Source organism: Amblyomma maculatum, chromosome 2 (assembly GCF_055883805.1).
Source record: "Amblyomma maculatum isolate TAMU_Amacu chromosome 2, ASM5588380v1, whole genome shotgun sequence".
Lineage (NCBI taxonomy): Eukaryota > Metazoa > Arthropoda > Arachnida > Ixodida > Ixodidae > Amblyomma > Amblyomma maculatum.
In genome coordinates, this window is record NC_139345.1 from 25088322 (window position 1) to 25107885 (window position 19564).

Consider the following 19564-nt stretch of genomic DNA (forward strand, 5'->3'; position numbering starts at 1 on the left):
GCATATACAGGGCATTTCAAATAAATCAATACAAATTTGTCTTTCAAAAGCTATGAAAGATACACCAGTGTGGTCACTTCAGGTGGATTATATGGCAAGGTGGACATTATAAGGTGTAATGATCAGGCAATTAATTGACTAAATTTAGCAAACCAATTTTTAAATATTCCTGTTGATTTTAAGGGGAAATGGTATATATTGTGAAATTGAAGGTTATCAACAGCAAAGGTGAATCCGCTTTTTAATCTTCCTCAAATGGCAATGTGGCTCGAAATATTGAACATCAAAAATATGCTTCAAAAGCTTATTGGCTTGACTTTCGCAGGTTGCACGTTTATGAAATTTTATTTGAATTTATCATGCATCAGACACAAATGAAGTTGGTGTATTTCATGATGTAGGAGAAGTTCAGATTATTCTTTAGAAAATGCCATGTGCAGCGATGACATTTTATAAATGCATAATGCACAAAAGCGAACTTTCTGATCTGTATTTATGATATCCGACATTTCAAACCATAATTCCATCACTAAACAGGATACTCACCTTTGATGTTTGACAGCCTTCAATTTTACAATACAACATTGCCTCTTAAATCAATAATAACAAAGGTACTGTGTTAACTTTAGTTACTTAATCATCAGGTCATTACTCCATAATATACATAATGTCTGCCTGGACTACACCACACACTTTCATAACCCTTGAAAGAAAAATTTTTATTGAATAACTTTAAATGCCCTTTATATCTACAACAAGCAGACCGACAGTTACGAGCCACCATAGCAGCAGCTATGGTAGATAAAGTAAGAGGTGAAAATTAAACTCTACCTGGTAGGTGTGCGTAATCTTGCTTCCAATTTCATCAAAGTGCTTCATGGCATGTGCTCCAACAACAGTGCCGCCATACCACACCTGCTCCGGTTGAGTGGCTCTGGAAGGCATAAGATCTCTGTAGCACCCTTTCAAATGCAAAACCTAAACAATGTGCATAGCACAGAGCAACAGGACAACGTGCAGAATGCGTGATAGTGTCTCTTCAAAAACCACATGCCATACAGTCAACCTCACTTGCTTACTACAGTGTATGACCTATAAAAAAAAGGCAGTCAATGCATACTCAGATGCCTTAGCAACTTCCAACTATGCGAAGATGAAGAATAAATGAATTAGGCAGTAGAAATCTGTAATTACCCTCTAAGTTCAAGCTCTGCAACCCGGACAACATTAACCTTTACAACCACGTCATCCTCTGGACTCAGCTCCTGGCTTGTACTGTTGAACGAAAGAAGACATAGCAAAATGAGCACCTGGTAAATCAGAATGTCACCCTCCACAGGAATGAAAGTGTAAAACTTACGTGTTAGCCTTAATGGAAAATTTCAAACTGGTTTCAGCATCGGCTTCACTACGAGTATTGAATCGAAGAAGTATCTTCACCTGTTGACAATAAGGATTGCGTACAGTTGGATGGTGTACACTATTTACGACGCATAAAAATGTTGGTGTTTTCATTTAAAAGGTAGATGTTAAATGTTTCAACATGTATTACACAGAACACCAATTGTGGAGTTTGGCAAAAATAAGGCGATATCATTCAGACATCTGAAGAGCATTTTGCCTTCAGACACGAGATTTACAAGAATTAAATGCTTCAATGATGCAAATACTATGCAGGGAGGGCTGACTTACCATTCCTTGGTTTAATGGGTTGCCAAGTTCACACTTGACATATGTAGCATGAGGGACACAGTCAACCACATCCAGGCCCTAAAAGAATATGCAAAGCATTCGCAGAGACAGCATTTGTGTGCCAATTCCTGCTAGTGACTCACTAAAAATTTCTATCAACAATAAAATTAGAACAATAGGATCACAGGAAGTATTTTACAGTTTTCGTGGAGAAATGCATTCTAATGATTGCATACAATGAATTTGTGAGCCCACTTTCCAGTCTGCACTGCAGAGCTGATCTGGAGAGCAATCAAGATTTAAGCTCATCTGGATCAAAATATATAAAGCATCAACCTCTACATAGCACGCACAAGCATACATATACATATACAGTTGTTGCCAGGATAACACAATGTATGCTTAGGCACTCAACTCTTTTCACGCGTTACACGAAGAAGTTCACAGGGCTCTTCCGTAAGTTTGCTAGCATACGGGCTAAGTGCCAGCTATAATTCCTGCTACGTCAGGTATGACTTGATAAGTATGCTCTACTTTACTGCGGGCATGACTCTACACTGCACACATGGCCATGCAGGTAAGGGACCGGTTATCCATGTTATCCAGGTGAGCTTGAAAGAGAAAGATGAAGAGGAGGAAGGCCAAATACGTAATGGATGGATATATTAGGTGTTTCAGCAAACGCGTTCAAAAAATGCTTAACATAAGCAGTTGAAAATAAAAGGTCAGTCTTTTCAGAAAACAACTGCCAGCCGGAGTTGCAGTCAGTTTTTTTAAGAATCATGAAAATTGGGTAACTAATCACCTAAATTCAACTTAAATCTAATAATTAGCTTTTTAATTAGTACAATCTGGGGGTTAGCGGCAATAGAGAGTTTGTATCTAAGCTCAAGCCAATGCGGTATAAGTTTTTAAAACAAGGAAAAAAAGTTTACAATAGCCCGGCGATGTAAGGAAACATGGCACTTATTCTCCACAAAACGCACATACACAACACACAAAACACACACACACATTGAGTTCAAGAGGTGTGCAAGAAGCTCAGAACAAAATCAACACCAAGTGATGACATGTTGCAGTGCCTACAGCACCTAATTCAAACTGCTTATGCATCTATACCATGTCATGCACTTAGTTTAGTATCTTTGGTTGGTGCAAGAGTTTACAGTTATCACCCACTGCATGACCTTGAGAGTGATAAAGCAATAGAAATTGCATTACGTGGTACAGAGGAAGAGGAAACTTGAATATGGCTCCATAGTCAGTGCAACACATCATCAGCCGAAGGTACACTTGCACCAAGTTTCCTGCACATTCTGGGTCTGTGCGGAAAAATGTGCCAAACTTCTTCGAACTGAAGTGCTTCAAAGGACAAAAACTGATATGGTATTGTCTTGTCCACGGCTTCCAACTCCTCACTGGCACCAACTGTCAAAGTGCATTCTTTAAAGACGCAATCAGTACAGTTTAGTTAATTAGCTGGGTATAATTTTTATAGATGTCCTTCATCGCTTATTTTTCTTTGCTGGAAAAATTTTCTTCCCATGTAAAACACAAATTTTAGGAATTCTAAAGCCTGAAAAGTCCAATATAGATGGTAGGGCAGATGATATTGTAACAATATATTAGTGTAACAATAGTGTAACAATATATTACAATATGGGCAGTCTAACAGAAACATAAGCTTCTCTAAACAATCAAAAGACCTGCACAACTGCTTCCGTGCGCAGAAAATTCCCCCCCACTTGTACTATGTTTTTATTTTTTTTTTCCTTATGGAAAATGCAACTAAAATATTTTGCCTTTGACTCATAACATTTGGCATACTTTCTCATCAGATCTGAAGCTGCATTAGACTTCGCTATTTGGAACACTGTTAAGAATTGCAAAACAAAAGACTCAACTAAGAATTAGTAGATCAAAAGGTATACATATATTGAAGGTACACTTAAGCTCCACCTTTAAAGGCGTGATGTGACAGTGTTAATGGCTCCTGTTGGTGGTTCCCCATATGGATCCTTTTTCGCATACATGCACTTTGCAGCTCACCTAATTACCAATTCTCTAATTTGTGCCTCTACTGTCTCACATATACTAGTTAGCATAGAGCCATAAGCCACCACATGTGAAATGCCATCAGACAGAGATATAAAGCAGAGCTTTACCTATGCCATACAAATATGCCTACATGGCCTAGAGATGGTGTGTGTGATTTGGGATCCAAGGGTACCAGAAGGCTAAATTCCCGTATCACCCTCTCATCTCAAATAAGCTACTATGTATAGTTGGAATCTGATCCTGCCAACTGGATCACGTCATGTAGTCTTGAGATGTTAGAAAACCCACTGACCAATCAATGTCACCTGCCAACTATCACCTGCCATAATTTTTCACTCTCAGATGCTGGATCTTCTGGGGAATGGGACTTCTGTTAAGTTAATATCGGGGATAATGTGAGCATTTTCATCCAGAATGAGCTTTCCTCAATGGGCCCAGCATTTTAGTATTCGAGCTTAATTAAACATGCAAGACCTCTGCTATCTTATCTTTTTTATTTTTCTTCATTGTATAATATTAGGAAGGTCTGTGCATGATGACAAAACATAATAACCAAGCACACAGTATCACTTATGCTATGTTTTCAACCTCGCGTCATTAGGAAGTAAAATCGTTGCTTGGTTGCTCCGAGAACACAACAATGTGCTAATACATTATCTTATTATACTGGAAACTTGATGATAAACATACCTCAAAATTATACCTATGCATTTCTTCAAAGCTACGGAAAAAAAATCGCTAATAATGTCCTTTGTGCACATGTACTTGTAAAGCATTCAAACAGAGAACAGTCGCCGAAATTTCACTAATCAAATATTTACTCAACAGACACTATCCTCTTCAACATACTGTGCCTCTCTGACACGAGATGTGGCTGAGTTAATTATATGCTCATGGAAACTTGTCTTGAAGACACATTTAAGATAATATTATGTTTCAATGCTTCCATGCCGCAGTCATGAAAAGTCTCATACAAAGGTACCACAGTGCAGTGAAATATAACAGTTTGGGAGACTGGAATATGCATGTGTTTCTGCACGGCTGTGAACAATAGAAAAGAGCAATAATTGACAGGGTCCCCCTATGCCCCCAGCTTAAACTACTCTTAACAACTTCCACTGGCGTCCCCGCAATCCCTGGCAGCTTGGAGAACTCACGGTGGACTGGAGCTTGCGGCCAACATAGCTCAGCGCAGGTGAATGGAAGATGTATACAGCAGCATCATAGGCTGGCTCTCCCCGGTTGTGCACCTCCACAGACATGTTCACATGCTCTTCACCCAGGTACAGCACAGGAGCACCCTCCTCCCTGGAAGGCATTACAACCCCACCTCAGATATCAGTTGAGTGGTACACATCTCTTTGCAGGCAGATTTGCACAGAGAAACAAACTCTTGGTAGAATCAACATTCTAGTCAGAAGTTCTTTTTCACCACCTCTACCATTATCACCATTTATCCCCAATAACCGCACTAGCAAATTATGTCCACCACTTGACAAAAGCAATAGACAGATGTGCCCAGTTTAACTGTGATGTGGTGTGGCCAGTGGCAGGCTTTGAAGACATGTTAGTCTTTCACAGCATGCGACTGACCCATCCCTGCACATTTTCTGGCCTCATAACTCCTGAATATGCATGATAAATTACATAAATAAGCCATAGTAAGCACGCATAATTTCTGCGGATACACCAAATGCATTGGGCTCCTAGCAGCCTTATATGTGGCCACAGTTATACTAAAAGGAAACAAAAACCTGATGGGATCCAGAAAGCCCAGGAAAAGTAACATAATGTGTGTTGACCACAATTTTACATGTAGAATATCATGCTTAGACATTTAGAATGACTGTACTTTCATGTCTGTTCTACATCTGCTGCTGTCTGACACATGTACATAGCAAACATGACATGATCTCAAAGAGGCAGTGCTGTACCCTGCATAAAAAAGCTTCTTCCAGTTTAGAACTAGGCAGCCCCACATGACGAGGACAAAAGAAGAAAGAACAAAGAGTGAACAAACCAGAGTGAATCTGCACAGTCTACTTCAATGCTTAGCTAGCAGTAACATTATTTTCTTTCTCATACTTGTGACATCAAGACAGAGAGAGCAATACCAGCGCTAGCATATGGGTTGTATAGTCAACTTACACGGGCAGGTGCAATGCAGCCTTCACATGGAGGTCACTCTCACAGATGTCATTGCTGCCACAATTTTTGAGGAAGCGTGCCTAGAAAAAAAATATCATGACTTATTTACTATGTCTGATCAAAATTAACACAGATTTTGGTAATCAATATTTACGAAAACACACACTACAAACATTTAACCCATGTTTGGCACAAGAATGCTGCAGTAATAGATTACTGGAATTTGAACTATGGCATTCAATCTTCTCTCAGACAGAAATGCATTAGTTCTGTGAGCCTGTTCTTCAAAATGAACATTCATTGGCTTTTTGTTAATAAAAAGAACTTTACATTTCATACTTAACCACTCCGCATTCTTATATGGCTTCTATAATATTAAACAATACTGAGCAAATTTTTTTAGATACGCTTTTTTACATGAGAAAAATTCCTTCATCTTTCTATACTTAAATTAATCTACATAGAATGTGTGTAAGAAGGACACAGGGCTAGTATCCTTAAGAGTTGATATGATAGCAATGCTATACAGACCACTGCTCAAATTATGGTTTTATTTCTCATTAGTAGTTCTCATCAATAGTTCTAAGTAGGAGAGCTAAGTAGCAGTTCTAAATAGGATGGCTACTTAGCTGTGCTAATTAATGGTCTTAATTTCAATTAAATGCTGCTGTAGAGTAATTTATGGCTGCTGCCTACTCTATGGTATGAAACAGTCGAATAAGGTCTGTAAACTATCATACAGAACGAATGCTCCTCAGCAGCCCAAGGGCGGTTGTTCAATTCCCCTTGACTCTTATTTTGTCTTCTTGAACAAACATTATTTTCTTTCTTCAGAAGCACTTTGTAATGTTCTTTGGCTAAGGTTGCAACACTGCACAGGCGATGTCACCACCCTGCAGCACCCCCTGCAAGAGCACCAGCTGACTCTGCCATGTGACATGGTCTTGTGATGTCACACATCTTGCAACCAGTCACCATGAGTGGCCATCAGGAAATAAATACTAAATAAATTAAACAGCTTAAGCTATTATGCTGTGACTTAGATGGTGAAACTTAAGTGGCTTAAAACAAAAATTCCTGCATCAGTCCTATACATCTCAAGAATGCCCAGTGAAATAAGTCAAAGCAGCCAAATATCAGATGTCCCATCTAAATGCAACCAAGCTTTAAAAAGACATAGTCTCCTAGTACAGTATGCAGTGATTTTCGTACATCAAAGTTGATGAGTTAATAAAGACTAATTGGCTAAATTTTAATTATTGGCTTGAGGAACAAAAAGTGCGATTACAAACGTTATATGCTATCTCAAAAATGTCTAGCAGTGATGTTTCTATCAACGTACCATTTACATATCTTTATTTATTGGCCCTCGAAGAAAGCTGTCACGTGAACCGCTCCTTACTCGTGTCTTTCACCTAGTGTGCACTCAAAGCTTCTTCGAGAAGAGCGCTCGAGAGAAAAGCGAATCTTGTTTTCCGAAACATATCTCTGGATGCTTAAGTGGCATTGCTATCCCGTTGACGCTTCTTTTATTGTTTGAGTTCAAGACCAGTAAGGAAAGTACTTTATGAAACAGTACTTGGTGAAAACTTTCAGCCAATTGTTTTTGAAGGTTATAGCTTTTGTATTGACATTTCGTTCCTCAAGTCAATAATAAAAAGTTAGCTAATCAGTCTAATTATTAATTACCTTCGGCAAATGAAAAAAATTATGCAGATTATACCAGGTGTGTCAACAGCCCTCAATTGGTTTAACTAGGCTACTTAGGACACACAGTATCGTTAAAAACTTCTTTGAATTTATCTGTGACAGTGGTATGAAAGTGTTACACATTTCACATCCTCACCTCAAAAACCCTGGAGGCTTCCTTTTGGTTGAGTATGGGAAAACGATCGATGTTCGGCAAGGAGGCCCCTGGTGTTGGGTGACGGGGCACCCTTTGCACAAGTGAGTAGCTCAGCTTCATCTTGATGGCGCTCTGGATATCAGACTTGTCCTGAAAGCCAGGTTTATGTTAGGTGACTATTAAGTGCTGCATATCAGTAATAATGTGAAAGTCTGACTTGAATGTAAAAAATTCATTAGGACTACTGCCACACTTTGTGCTATTATTGTTTAATATATATGCACTACATAAACAATACCCCCCCCCCCCCCCCCCCCCCCCCCCCCCCAGTACATGCTACTGTAACTAAACAAAAGATGTATATTTTGAATTTAGGTATTCAGATAGCATTCAAACTATTGATTCTTCTTGCAAAGACATAAGTGCAGATTTATTAAAAACTAATTTCAAAAGTATGGCTCAGTTTTATAAAACAAACAACAACAACAAAAGCAACAACTCAGGTTTGTTTGGTACACCGTAATGTCTTTGGAAGAGAAGTAGATTTGGAAGCCTCCAGCAAGTCAAGGGCCACAACAACTCAACAAAGAAGTAGCAGATGCCCTCCAGCCAATGGCGTTGGTTAATATTTCAAAGTGCTGCAGTTAATCCGCTTCAGTTCAGTTCAGTTCAGTTCAATCGTTCAGTTGTGTCCGACTCTTCGTGACCCTATGGACCATATCCGGTCCATAGGGTCACGCTTTCCGGTCTCTCACTATCTTCCTAACATCACATAACTTCATTTGCAGTGCCTCGAGGATGCCATCCAACCATCGCGTTCGCTGCCTACCCCTTTTCCGGTGAGCCTCAACCTTTCCCAACATCAAATCTTTCTCCAGCGACTCCTCTCGTCTCATCAGATGACCAAAGTAGCTGAGCTTTAACTTTAGAATTTGACTCTCCAATGAGCAGTCAGGGTTTATGGTCAACAATATCGACTGATTTGATCTTCTGGCAGTCCAAGGAACTCTCAAGAGTCTCCGCCAGCACAATTCAAACGCGTCAATTCTTCGGCAGTAAGCCTTCTTCACAGTCCAACTCTCACATCCACACATCACAACTGGAAAGACCATAGCACGAGTTATACGGATCTTGGTTGGCAGTGTAATGTCTCTCCTCTTTACTAGGCGGTCAAGGCTAGTCATGGCTCTCTCTCCCAGAAGCAGGCGTCTCCTAATTTCATGGCTGCAGTCTCCTTCCGGGGTAATCTTGGAGCCCAAGAAGAGAAAATCTGTCACAGCTTCCACTTCTTGTCCCTTGATGCTCCAGGACTTGATAGGGCAAGACGGCATGGTCTTTGTCTTTTTAATGTTCAGTTTAAGCCCAAACTTCTCTCTCTTCTTGTACGCGCATCAGAAGTCTCTTGAGTTCCGCTTCACTTTCTGCCATTAAAGTGGTATCATCTGCATATCTAAGGTTGTTGATATGTTTTCCAGCAATCTTCACTCCAGCTGAAGACTCGTCCAGACCGGCCTTCCTCATGATGCACTCTGCATATAGGTTAAATAGGCAGGGCGACAGTATGCAGCCTTGCCTCACTCCTTTCTCGATCGGAAACCAATCAGTAAGACCATGCCCAGTTCTGACTGTGGCCTCTTGCTCTTCATACAGGTTTCTGAGGAGACAGATGAAGTGAACTGGAACTCCCATCTCTTGGAGAGCTTGCCACAATCTGCTGTGATCTACGCAGTCAAACGCTTTTGCATAATCACAGAAGTAGATGGGTTTCTGGAACTCTCTTGCTTTTTCCATGATCCAGCGAAGGTTGGCAATCTGGTCTCTAGTTCCTCTGTCCTTGCGAAATGCAGCTAGCACATCCAGAAGCTCCCAATCCACATACTGCTGCAGCCTACCTTGGAGGATTTTCAACATCACCTTGCTAGCATGCGAAATAAGCACGATCGTGCGGTAGTTGGAACAATCTTTGGCACTGCCTTTCTTTGGAATGAGGATGTAATTCGCTTGAACCATGTTTAATCCCCTATTATCTGCCAGCATCTGCGACATCATGCTACTAATTGGTACAATAAGATTAATCACTATGACATGAGAACTGGTCGGCGCCATTTGCCAGAGAACCTCCTTCAAGGGTCATATGCTTCTGCAATTCACAAATTAAACTATAATTCTCCCCCCACTTATTTCTTCAGCAAAAAATGAAAACTTCTCTGCTTCTCTTTTAGACACATGATGATGGTGATTGCACTCTGAATCCTTTTGTATAGAGTGGTCACAATGAATTAAAATCAGGATTTGTGGGTACAGATGGAGTCCAGAACTAAGTCTGCATGCAAATAGCAATTTAGGGGAGGCAAGTGTGGAAACTGCTGCCGGTGGAAACTGTGGCCCCCAGTGTACCACATAGACAGTGCAACTCTGCTTTGCACTGAGCCATTGCAAGTACTCACTTTTAAATTAAAAATTTCAACTACGCAGCAGTAGTCATTCACTACGTCATTCCAGCAAGCGATGCCACCGGGCACCACAGTGGACAAATTCCCTTCCCACAACTCAGGACAAGCTCGTCTCTCCTGATGCAACTTTACATATTTGCCAATGGGTCGCCACTGTCATCAATTAACCTGCCTACCACGAGTGATTGAACACCCTGGGCTATGAATGCACAGCCACATAACCGAAGTGAACTGAAAAGCTCCTGCCCCCTTTGCATGCACTTCCCGCTTCTGCAGTTTCACTTTGAATGCGATCAGATCACTTCCTTTCAGAAGTGATTTACAGCATTGTCGCCATGCAACTTGTCAACAGTAATAAACACTTCTTTGACTATAAGACTTGTGTTTGTCCCCTCTGACCTGAACATGCCGTTATGTTGACTCATTGCACAATACGTTGGAGGTCACAATTCTGGCTGTGGACGGCACAGAGCAACTAGAATTGAATTGAAAAAATTTTATTTCCAGTAATATACAGGAAATGGGCCTCGGGCGAAAAGCTACAGCGATAGCTTGAGAGATGCCCGAGGCCCAGTAATGGCAGAGCAACAGGACGTGTGACGTTAAGGCGAAGATATACATATATAACATGAAAATTTTGAAGCACAGAAAGAGCACATATATACAAATGAAACAGCAAGTTAAAAAACAGCACAGTAAATTAACGACCCTCAATAGTGTAACAGCATGCACGAAATATGGCAGAACGTAATGAAAATGAAGTGACTATTCTTGTAATGTTTAAGGCAAGGAACGGAAAGTACAGAGAGACAGTGCGGAATTGATAAAATATAGCTTAAAGTCCTTAATTGACGCGGTAAAGATGTTTGGGTTGTGTATGCTATAATGATTTAATATGCATGGTAAAGTAAAACGAAGGCTCTGGTTACCGTATAACGTCCTCGTTCGAGGAACGTCCCATATTTGTTTACTTCTGGTGTGAAAGGGTTTCTCGTAAGGCTTAAGTCCAGATATATTCTTCAAGAAGTCAGTTAAGCATTGAGGTGACAATTTAAGGCAGTGAAGTAGACGATACTCAAACATGGCATGCACACGATGAATCCTATATTTCGGAAATAATGTTTCTGTATGGGCAGTGTAGCATGCACCCGCGATCAGTCTAATTGCCTTCTTTTGGAGACCGAGTATGATGTTTAGATTTGTTTTGGATGTTGTACCCCAAACGAGGTGACAGTAGTTTATGTGAGATTGAATTAAAGCGTGATAAATAAGAAGCTTATGCTTTGAGGAAAATTCGTTGCGCAGTCTCGAGAGAAAACCAACAGATCTAGTGAGCTTGCTTTCAATATACATTATATGGTCAGACCACCTCATGCGAGAGTCGAATACAATACCGAGTGATTTGAACTTGTCTACAATTTCAATAATGTTATTTTCTAGATGCAGAGTACTGTTTACTGTAATATCCTGGCTAAGGGGACGAAAAAAGACTGCTTTGGTCTTGTTAGAGTTAACTACCAAACCATTAGCTGTGGACCATTTGTGGAGAGCACAAAGAACCAGATTTGCACTATTGATTAGTTCATCGGCAGAAGATCCTCTAAGAAAAAAACTTGTGTCGTCAGCGTACTGAATACAACTTGTATGATAAGCTATGCTCGGAAGGTCGTTAGCATATACATTAAAGAGGAACGGTCCGAGAAGGCTACCTTGCGGGACACCACATTCAATGAGAAGGGAGCTAGACTTATGATTATCGACCGAAACGACCTGCTGGCGCATGTTTAAATAAGAACGAAAGAGTTGGAGGGAAAGACCACGGACACCATAGCTTTCAAGTTTACAGAGTAGTATTTCATGATTAAGAAGGTCGAACAATGTCGAACAAAGTCAGACAATGGCGTCTAGCTTAATGTGTGCATTATTGCCAGAATAACTCCTTTAAACCATACAAAAAGAAGGTATGGTAATCCAATAATAGACGCTGACTTTTCAAGCCAGGCTAATAAAGACCTAAGCACTGCAGAGCAGTTGAGAAAAAAAGAAGTGCCAGCGTACTGCATAACAGAGATGGTAAATTGAAGACATCACTGCTCTCTTTATTTGGTATCTGCACCCTTAACAAAACCACAGTGCTTGGTGCAGCACCATTACATATATGCTTTAACAGCATAAGTCAATACTAGCTGTCTACTTCGAAGAACATGCAAAAACCTGCATCTCACAGTGACTGCTTCTGTATAATGCTGCTATGTAGCTGTTCGAATTCTAAATCAGAAGCAATTCAGGTATCTTGCAAACTACTCACGCCTTGACAGGCAGCCAACACAGACAACCAAACTGCAAGCCAAAACACATGGTAGCTGCCCTGATTCTAACCTGAAGCATTCTTGGTGCAGGGAAATTTAACTTGCCTAGACACTGACGATAACAGCTAAAAATGTTCCACATTTAGCAGCTCTAGTCTCTTCCCTCTGTAGGAAACGCTGGCACACTGAGTGCAGTTGATAGGTACCTTGAGGTAGACCAGCTCCTTGGAGCAGTGCTCCCTGCTTGTGGCATACAGCTGAACTTCCAGTTCACGTTCCACAATGTTGGGGGTTTCCGAATCGGCGGAGGCATTGAAGCGCACACGGTAATACTTCTTGCCTGTAAAGGTCTCGGCCTCGATGCGGTAGTTGAGCAGTAGTGCAGCTTCAGTGGCATTGCGTAGCATTTGCATATTGTTGCGCAGAAATTGGAAACAGGCCTCAAAGGAGAAACTGTACGCAATGAAAACCAGAAAAACAATGTATCAGTCAAAGGGGGGGAATAGCTTTTTGCAAGGTTAGGTTAACCTAAGATACTAAAGCACACTTCTCCGTTTACATATCCCAGGTGAGTGAAACATGGCTTTCCAAACACACCGAAGAATGATGTGGAAGAGAGTGATACCTGACAAGAATATCCATTACTTGGGGTATGCATCTGTCAGTTGATCGACTATTTTGAGTCATCAGCTCCAGAGTTCCGCGCTACTACTATACACAGGCTGGAGAACCTCGATCAGGTTTAAGAAATGTGAACCTTAATTTAGTGTAACATCTGATACACTCACCACTACTAAAGTTATAGCTGACATTATCTGATGATTCAATGCCCATAATTTCTAATCACAACAGAAGCTTCCAATGTTGGGCAGTAATGAAAAAGCTGCAGCAATGTTCCTTTTATGTTTTTTTTTCTGATAAAATAGCACTGCATTACGCCACTGAAAAACACAGACAACACATTATGCAAGGTTAAAACTGTAAATACTCACAACACCTTTCATAAACAAAATACAGTTATTAGAATTGGTGCTACCAACTTCTACTGCATCACAGCATTTTCCAGTGTCAATAATTCTTTTGCCCGAAAGGTGCTTTACTGTATTAATTGTATTACACACTGTACATGCAACATACGTGCAAAAAAGGAGCTAGCTCAGATATGCCAAAGGAGTAAGTACCGACCAGACATATGGGCTTCCGGGGTCATCTGGACATCCGGAGACTGTGGGGTCTATGTTTTGAAGTTTTCCTTTGACCCTTGTGACAATGTCGATAATAGGACGAGATCTGCACGAAAAAAATAAAAATAAAAAGAAGATTAAGCAAAGCTCTTCGAACAAAACTTGCATGAAAACTGAAAAAGAAAAAAAAAACGTAAAAAAAATGGGAAAGAAACTTCTTAGAAATAATCCTAAACACTCACTTCTATAACTCTTGCTTATGCTTGACCATCTCTATATAAAACAGCTCTGAATCCATTTTTTTGTAAACATGTAGCCAGTGGGCAGTAATTAGCGGTAGAACATATCCCAATTTTCTACCTCTTCTTTTAATTCCTCTTCTCCCTCAGTGTGCAGTAGCAGGCCCAGATCACTTTACTGCCGGCCAACCTCTCCACCCTCCCCCCCCCCCATCTTTCCTATCATTAAATTACAACCTCTCAACCCTCACTTAATATTTGCAATTCAAACTTGAGCAACTGTGCATGAAAGTCGGCCACATATTTAATTATCACAATAGCAGAGTTATTGTATTATCACTAATATACCACTGCCGCATCATGTTTTTTATGGTTGGGTGCCTGTAGATGTGTAATGTGAATTCACAAAACATTTGCTTTTCCGCAGCAAATTTCCCCCTGCAGGGGACAACACTTACTGAAACCAGTACTTGGCAGCGATCATGTAAGTGGTGTGACATTCGTTTGCCATTCGAAGTGAATAATTAAATGCTTCTGCAACTAATTCTAGACTACAATGCTTAATTTTATTTGCACAATGCGCTTGGGACAATGGTGTCATTTTTCTCAAAATTTTGCATGAATGAAAGCACTTGTTACATATTTAATGCACTGCTAATATCATAAATATTCTACAACTTAGGTATGAATGAAAGTATTCAAGGAGGCATTTTTTGTTTTGTGGAGAATAATACAAAAATTAATAGTCACGTGCAGGTTAAAATAAATTAGAGTCTTACAAAGCTTTATTTAGATAGGTCTGGCAGTGTGTGACCATTACAGTAGACTCTCTTTAACACAAATTTGAAAGGATAAGAGAGGAATAAGAAATTTATAAAACAACCTTTCAGAGAGGGTGGTTACAAGCACAGCAAATATTGCACTACGCATGAAGTTGACTGAGGACATGAAACAAGCTCATGTTATCCTATTTGAATATGGCACTGGTCATCTTTCTCACTATCTCATAGTGGATGCTATTTTCGTCTTTCTTTTGTGTGATTTTCACTTTCCATTCTGCTTTGAGCTCTTGGAAGATACCCAAAAGACATAGCCATGAATCTCTCTTATCTCATTCCATCTGCAACATATCTGTTACAACTCAAGCACACACCACACATCTTACCACATGCTGCAGGCAATGCACGTGGTGTTGATATTTCTCTCTGTGCAGCAATTATGTGTGTGTACCGTGTTGAAACTACGGCCACAGTTTAAGCCTAATGTCAATGAGCAGGTGCACGTTGCACATGTGCAGCATTTAGTCTGTGGAAAACAGTGCACGCGATGGTGAGATCCGACCATGTCAGACCCTTATACCAGTGCAGGCACGATGGTGCCCTGCCTTTTTTGCGTTAGCAGGAAAGTTTCTCACCAAAAAAGCAATGTTAGCGCAAAACAGCTTCCCTGCAGATACAGAAGCTATCTTGTGAGGGTCCACTTTTTAGTCTAGAAGCATTTTATATTCGTATATATACATATATATATATGTGTGTGAGTGCCATTGCATATAGTTCGCAGTCACTGTGAAAGTTATATGTAACTAAAAAAACACCTAAAACAGTTCACCTACACCATTTTTTTTTTCACATTGTGTCCTAAGAAAATTCAACCAAATGGTCCCAAACTGTTCATCTTATCTGACAATTCATCTTGACAGAGTTTGTCTTAGAAGCAGTCTGATGTATTTGTCCATCTCTATTGCATCAGCATGTCATTATCCATTATGGTCAAAAATGCAAAAATATAAGCAAACAGCACTGTCCCTGCCAGACATGTGCTGTTGCGTAGAAGACACCAATTTTTATGATAAATGAAGCTTGTGAGCATTGTTTATGCTCACCTGAACAGCAGGATACTGTCTGACTCATAGTTGCCAGAAGCCAGGTCAGGATAGCCATTGGTATCCAAGTCCATACCTCCATGCAAGGAGTAGCCCAGGGTAGTCACCCTATCTTTTATTTCGTTGGGCAGATCATGTGGATGAATAACCTGCAGAACAATAAAGTAAAATGAATACAAATCTTAAACTTAATAGCAACTTATCATCAAAGATGTGGCATTTATTGATCAGAATATATTTATTCACAGCCAAAGACCCATGCAAGCAAACACATTATCACAAGATATGACAACATAGCACAGTCAACATGGCAGGGCGAAAATGCATTTGAAAATACCTTGTATAGTTTCAAAAAAGCATGCTATTTGGTGGACTTTAGCAAAAGTATTAATGTATAAGACATTGTCTTTTGCCCTTGTGACCTCCTTGGCATGAAAATATGCTTTATACGAATGTCAAGACAAGAGCGACATTTATTCAGGATGACATAGCAAATTTACTGGCTTTTCATAAAAGGTTTTATGCAAACCAGTGATGTACCTGAGAAGGCTCCTTGACAATGCCGTCAGCGGATCCTAAATAGATGTAGATGGCACCACCCCCGCTTTCATAGGGAGCACCCACGGCAAGATCTAGAAATAAGTGGCAGAAACCCAGTTTGATGCAAACCATGATTTTGCAGCACAAAGCAAACTTGCAACACGAACAATATTGAACAGGCAGGTGTAGAGCATCGAGATTCAAGGGAATTAAATGTGTGCTTGCCAGGATGGTTATTCAGTAACAAAAAATAAAAAATAAGTGCAAGCAAAAACAGAAAAAACACAAATAGTTTGCAATGCCAACTGCCACTTGTTCCCATCTATAGGGATACTTCTTTAGCTTTAATTTATTGTGATCATAGATGAGAAAGCAAATTCACCTGCGTATCCGTCACGGTTGAGATCACCAACAGAGGACAAAGCAAATCCAAACCTGGACTCGTCTTTCCCAACAATCTTGATGGGTTTTGTTTGTTTGGATATGCCCTGGGACACAAAAAAGTAAAGAAAATGGATAAGAGAAGGAACAACAGATGTTTAATGATGGCCAGTTTTTATCAGGCCGATGCTCAGAATATATGCAGTCTCAGTACCACTTTCTGATAGGACACAAGAAGGTCAAGCTAAAGGCTAGCTACCTTCTTGGAGTTGAGGTAAATGTAGATGGCACCCCCTTCACCCTTGCCATGATAGAATGGAGCACCCACTACAAGGTCAGTTAGTCTGTAAAGCAAAATATTACAAAAAACAAATAATTGCAGGAGAAAAGTTAAAGTAAAAACAAATGTTAGAACACTGCAGAAACCTGTATAGAATGCACACCAATTGAAAGAATAAATGCAGCTGTAAGTGTTGAAATCTCATCACTAGTTAAATGGCAAATAACTTTTGTTTAGGGTACAAGGCGTATCGAGAATGTCTGACATCAAGCAAGGGGAACAAGTGCAGTGTTAAAACACATGCACATTTCAGTTTCGGCATTGTGAATGTCAGTATGTACCGGTGTGGAGAAAAGTAAACGAAGCATGCTTTTTCTTTCCAAAATTTTTCACGCGTTGCATAATTGAAACTAGCAGTTGTGGTATGTGCGAACCAGTAGTAGATGCCAGTACCCTTTCACTTTAACAGATATTGTTTTCGTATTTTCAGTGCAGAAGGAATCATTTTAATTTGAACAGAAAAGCGTGCTCCGTTTACTTATGTCCGCATCTGTACATCATGTCCGGGTGTACATGTACTGATGACTGTTGATAATGAATAATATATTAAAATAAAAAAGCATTTCTGTAGAAAATCAATATTTTAAACATACCCATCCTTGTTGAGATCCAGAGATGTGAGTGAGTAGCCGAAAGATGAAGCAAACTGCTCCCCATCCAGGATAAGAAGAGTTCTTAAATTTGACGAATCCTCCCCTTTGTCAAAGAACACCACTTTGCCTGTTCCATTTGACCTAGGTGCTCCAGCCACGTATGTCATACGGTTGTTAAAGAACCGACCTGATGTCACTGACATACCTGCAAAAGATGGATCATCGGTCACATATGTTTACCATTTTTATATTACTTGCTTGAAACTGACAGTGTACAAAACTACCTGCAAAGAGCGTTTGCATATTTTGTATCCAATCTGCCACAACACTACCTCGCTTTTCTTTTTCTTTAGTCTACCTATTATGCTGCCTCACTCAAGCATGCAAGCCAACAACACTGCCTCTGTATCGCAAAAAGAGCCCCTTGCAGGTAGCATTCCGGAAGGTCTCTATGCGCTCTGCCTAAAGTTTCGAACGTGACTTCATCTTACAAGGTGAGAAGTGCAGCAGCATAAAAACAAGCAATGACATAGGTTTCGTGTAGGATGCCTTGGTGCTTCAGGTTTAAAAAGGCATAAAAGTACTCGAAAAGTATGGATGACATTAGAAATCTTTGACATTTCTTTGTGGCTGAGATGGTGCACAGGCTTGTGGACTTGCACATGAACCTCTTGAAAGCCATTCACAGTGGTGTACAGCACAATAGGAAACAACAAGCTGGGATGTATCAGCAGCTGAAGTCTTCCTTGCTAAAAATCATGCAACTGATTGGTACTGATGAAAGCGATAGCATTGGAGAAGCTCATTAACAGGATTCTGTTCGATCCTGAAAAGTTGAGCACTGTAATACATGTGATCTGTTACCTGGCTTGATGACCAATACATGACTGAATCTCATATCTCAAGACAAAAGAAAGCACCACATACATGGGAATAAGTAGGCACTCTGACCAAGAATTGAGGCTGCCTCAGCATTCCTGCACTAGCACACATGTAAAGGCAGCAAAGCCTCACTCAACAAACACCATTATTTAGAAGTTATTGTACAACTTGCATTAAGGGTGGTGCACTGACCAAGATAGCTGTACTTTTCGACAGGTGCCTCTTCATCCAGGAAGGGGCTGACAGACCAGGTCCAGCCATGACGAGTTCTCTCCACTGCGATGGTGAACACAGTACCTTTCCATGTGTATGGGCCTGGGGCACCCAGTACTAAGGTCGATTCCTGCACCGCAGAACCGTCAGAGCTTTGTAGGTCCTATTTTTGCAAGTCTCTCAAATATTTAGGAGCAGTTATGGGCACGAAGTGTTTCGAGAATTAGGACCTTCTTACATCAAGTACAAGGACACTAAGACTCGATCACTTATCCATGGTTTCAGCAAAATAGTGTTATAAATCGACTAATTGGCTGTGTCTGTAAAAGCAAAGCATTATGACCTCACGCCCTTATCACCCTTATTATGACACAAGAGCAACGTTTTGTTATCAGAATACAAATTTCCAAAACTACTACTATAGTTATGCCCCGCCGCGGTGGTACAGTGGTAAGACGTCCGACTACTGGGCCGGAGTTCCCGGGTTCGATCCCGACTGCTGGTGACTGCGTTTCAATGGAGGCGAAACGGAAAGGTGTTCATGTGCTGTGCCATGTCAGTGCACATTAAAGATCCCCAAGTAGTCGAAATTACTCCATAGCCCTCCACTAAGGCTCCCCTTTCTCTCTTTCCACTTTAACTCTAACCTCCCTGCCTTTCCTTAGAGAGATTCAGGTGTCCACAGAACAAGTGTGACAGATACTGCACCTTTCCTTTCCTGTGAACCAAGTTTTGTAAAAATAATAAGGGGTCCTTTTTATATACTGTATCTTTAACTGTGTGATCTTAAATCAGAGAGCTGTT

At 40.4% G+C, this 19564-nt stretch overlaps 1 protein-coding gene across 1 annotated transcript in view; it reads right to left on the minus strand.

The window, feature by feature from the left end:
- The window catches only part of LOC146198168 (integrin alpha-PS1-like), a 111160-nt gene that overhangs the window by 12685 nt on the left and 78911 nt on the right, over positions 1–19564 (minus strand). The window contains exons 5-19 of the mRNA XM_084593522.1: positions 18740–18890; positions 17666–17870; positions 16992–17076; positions 16734–16839; positions 16352–16443; positions 15812–15960; positions 13692–13796; positions 12713–12959; positions 7745–7894; positions 5899–5978; positions 4908–5058; positions 1693–1770; positions 1361–1440; positions 1195–1275; positions 832–934 (exon numbers count right to left, since the gene is read on the minus strand). Of these exons, the coding sequence (XP_084449648.1) occupies positions 832–934; positions 1195–1275; positions 1361–1440; positions 1693–1770; positions 4908–5058; positions 5899–5978; positions 7745–7894; positions 12713–12959; positions 13692–13796; positions 15812–15960; positions 16352–16443; positions 16734–16839; positions 16992–17076; positions 17666–17870; positions 18740–18890 (1863 nt within the window). The remainder of the gene's footprint in view (positions 1–831; positions 935–1194; positions 1276–1360; positions 1441–1692; positions 1771–4907; positions 5059–5898; positions 5979–7744; positions 7895–12712; positions 12960–13691; positions 13797–15811; positions 15961–16351; positions 16444–16733; positions 16840–16991; positions 17077–17665; positions 17871–18739; positions 18891–19564) is intronic.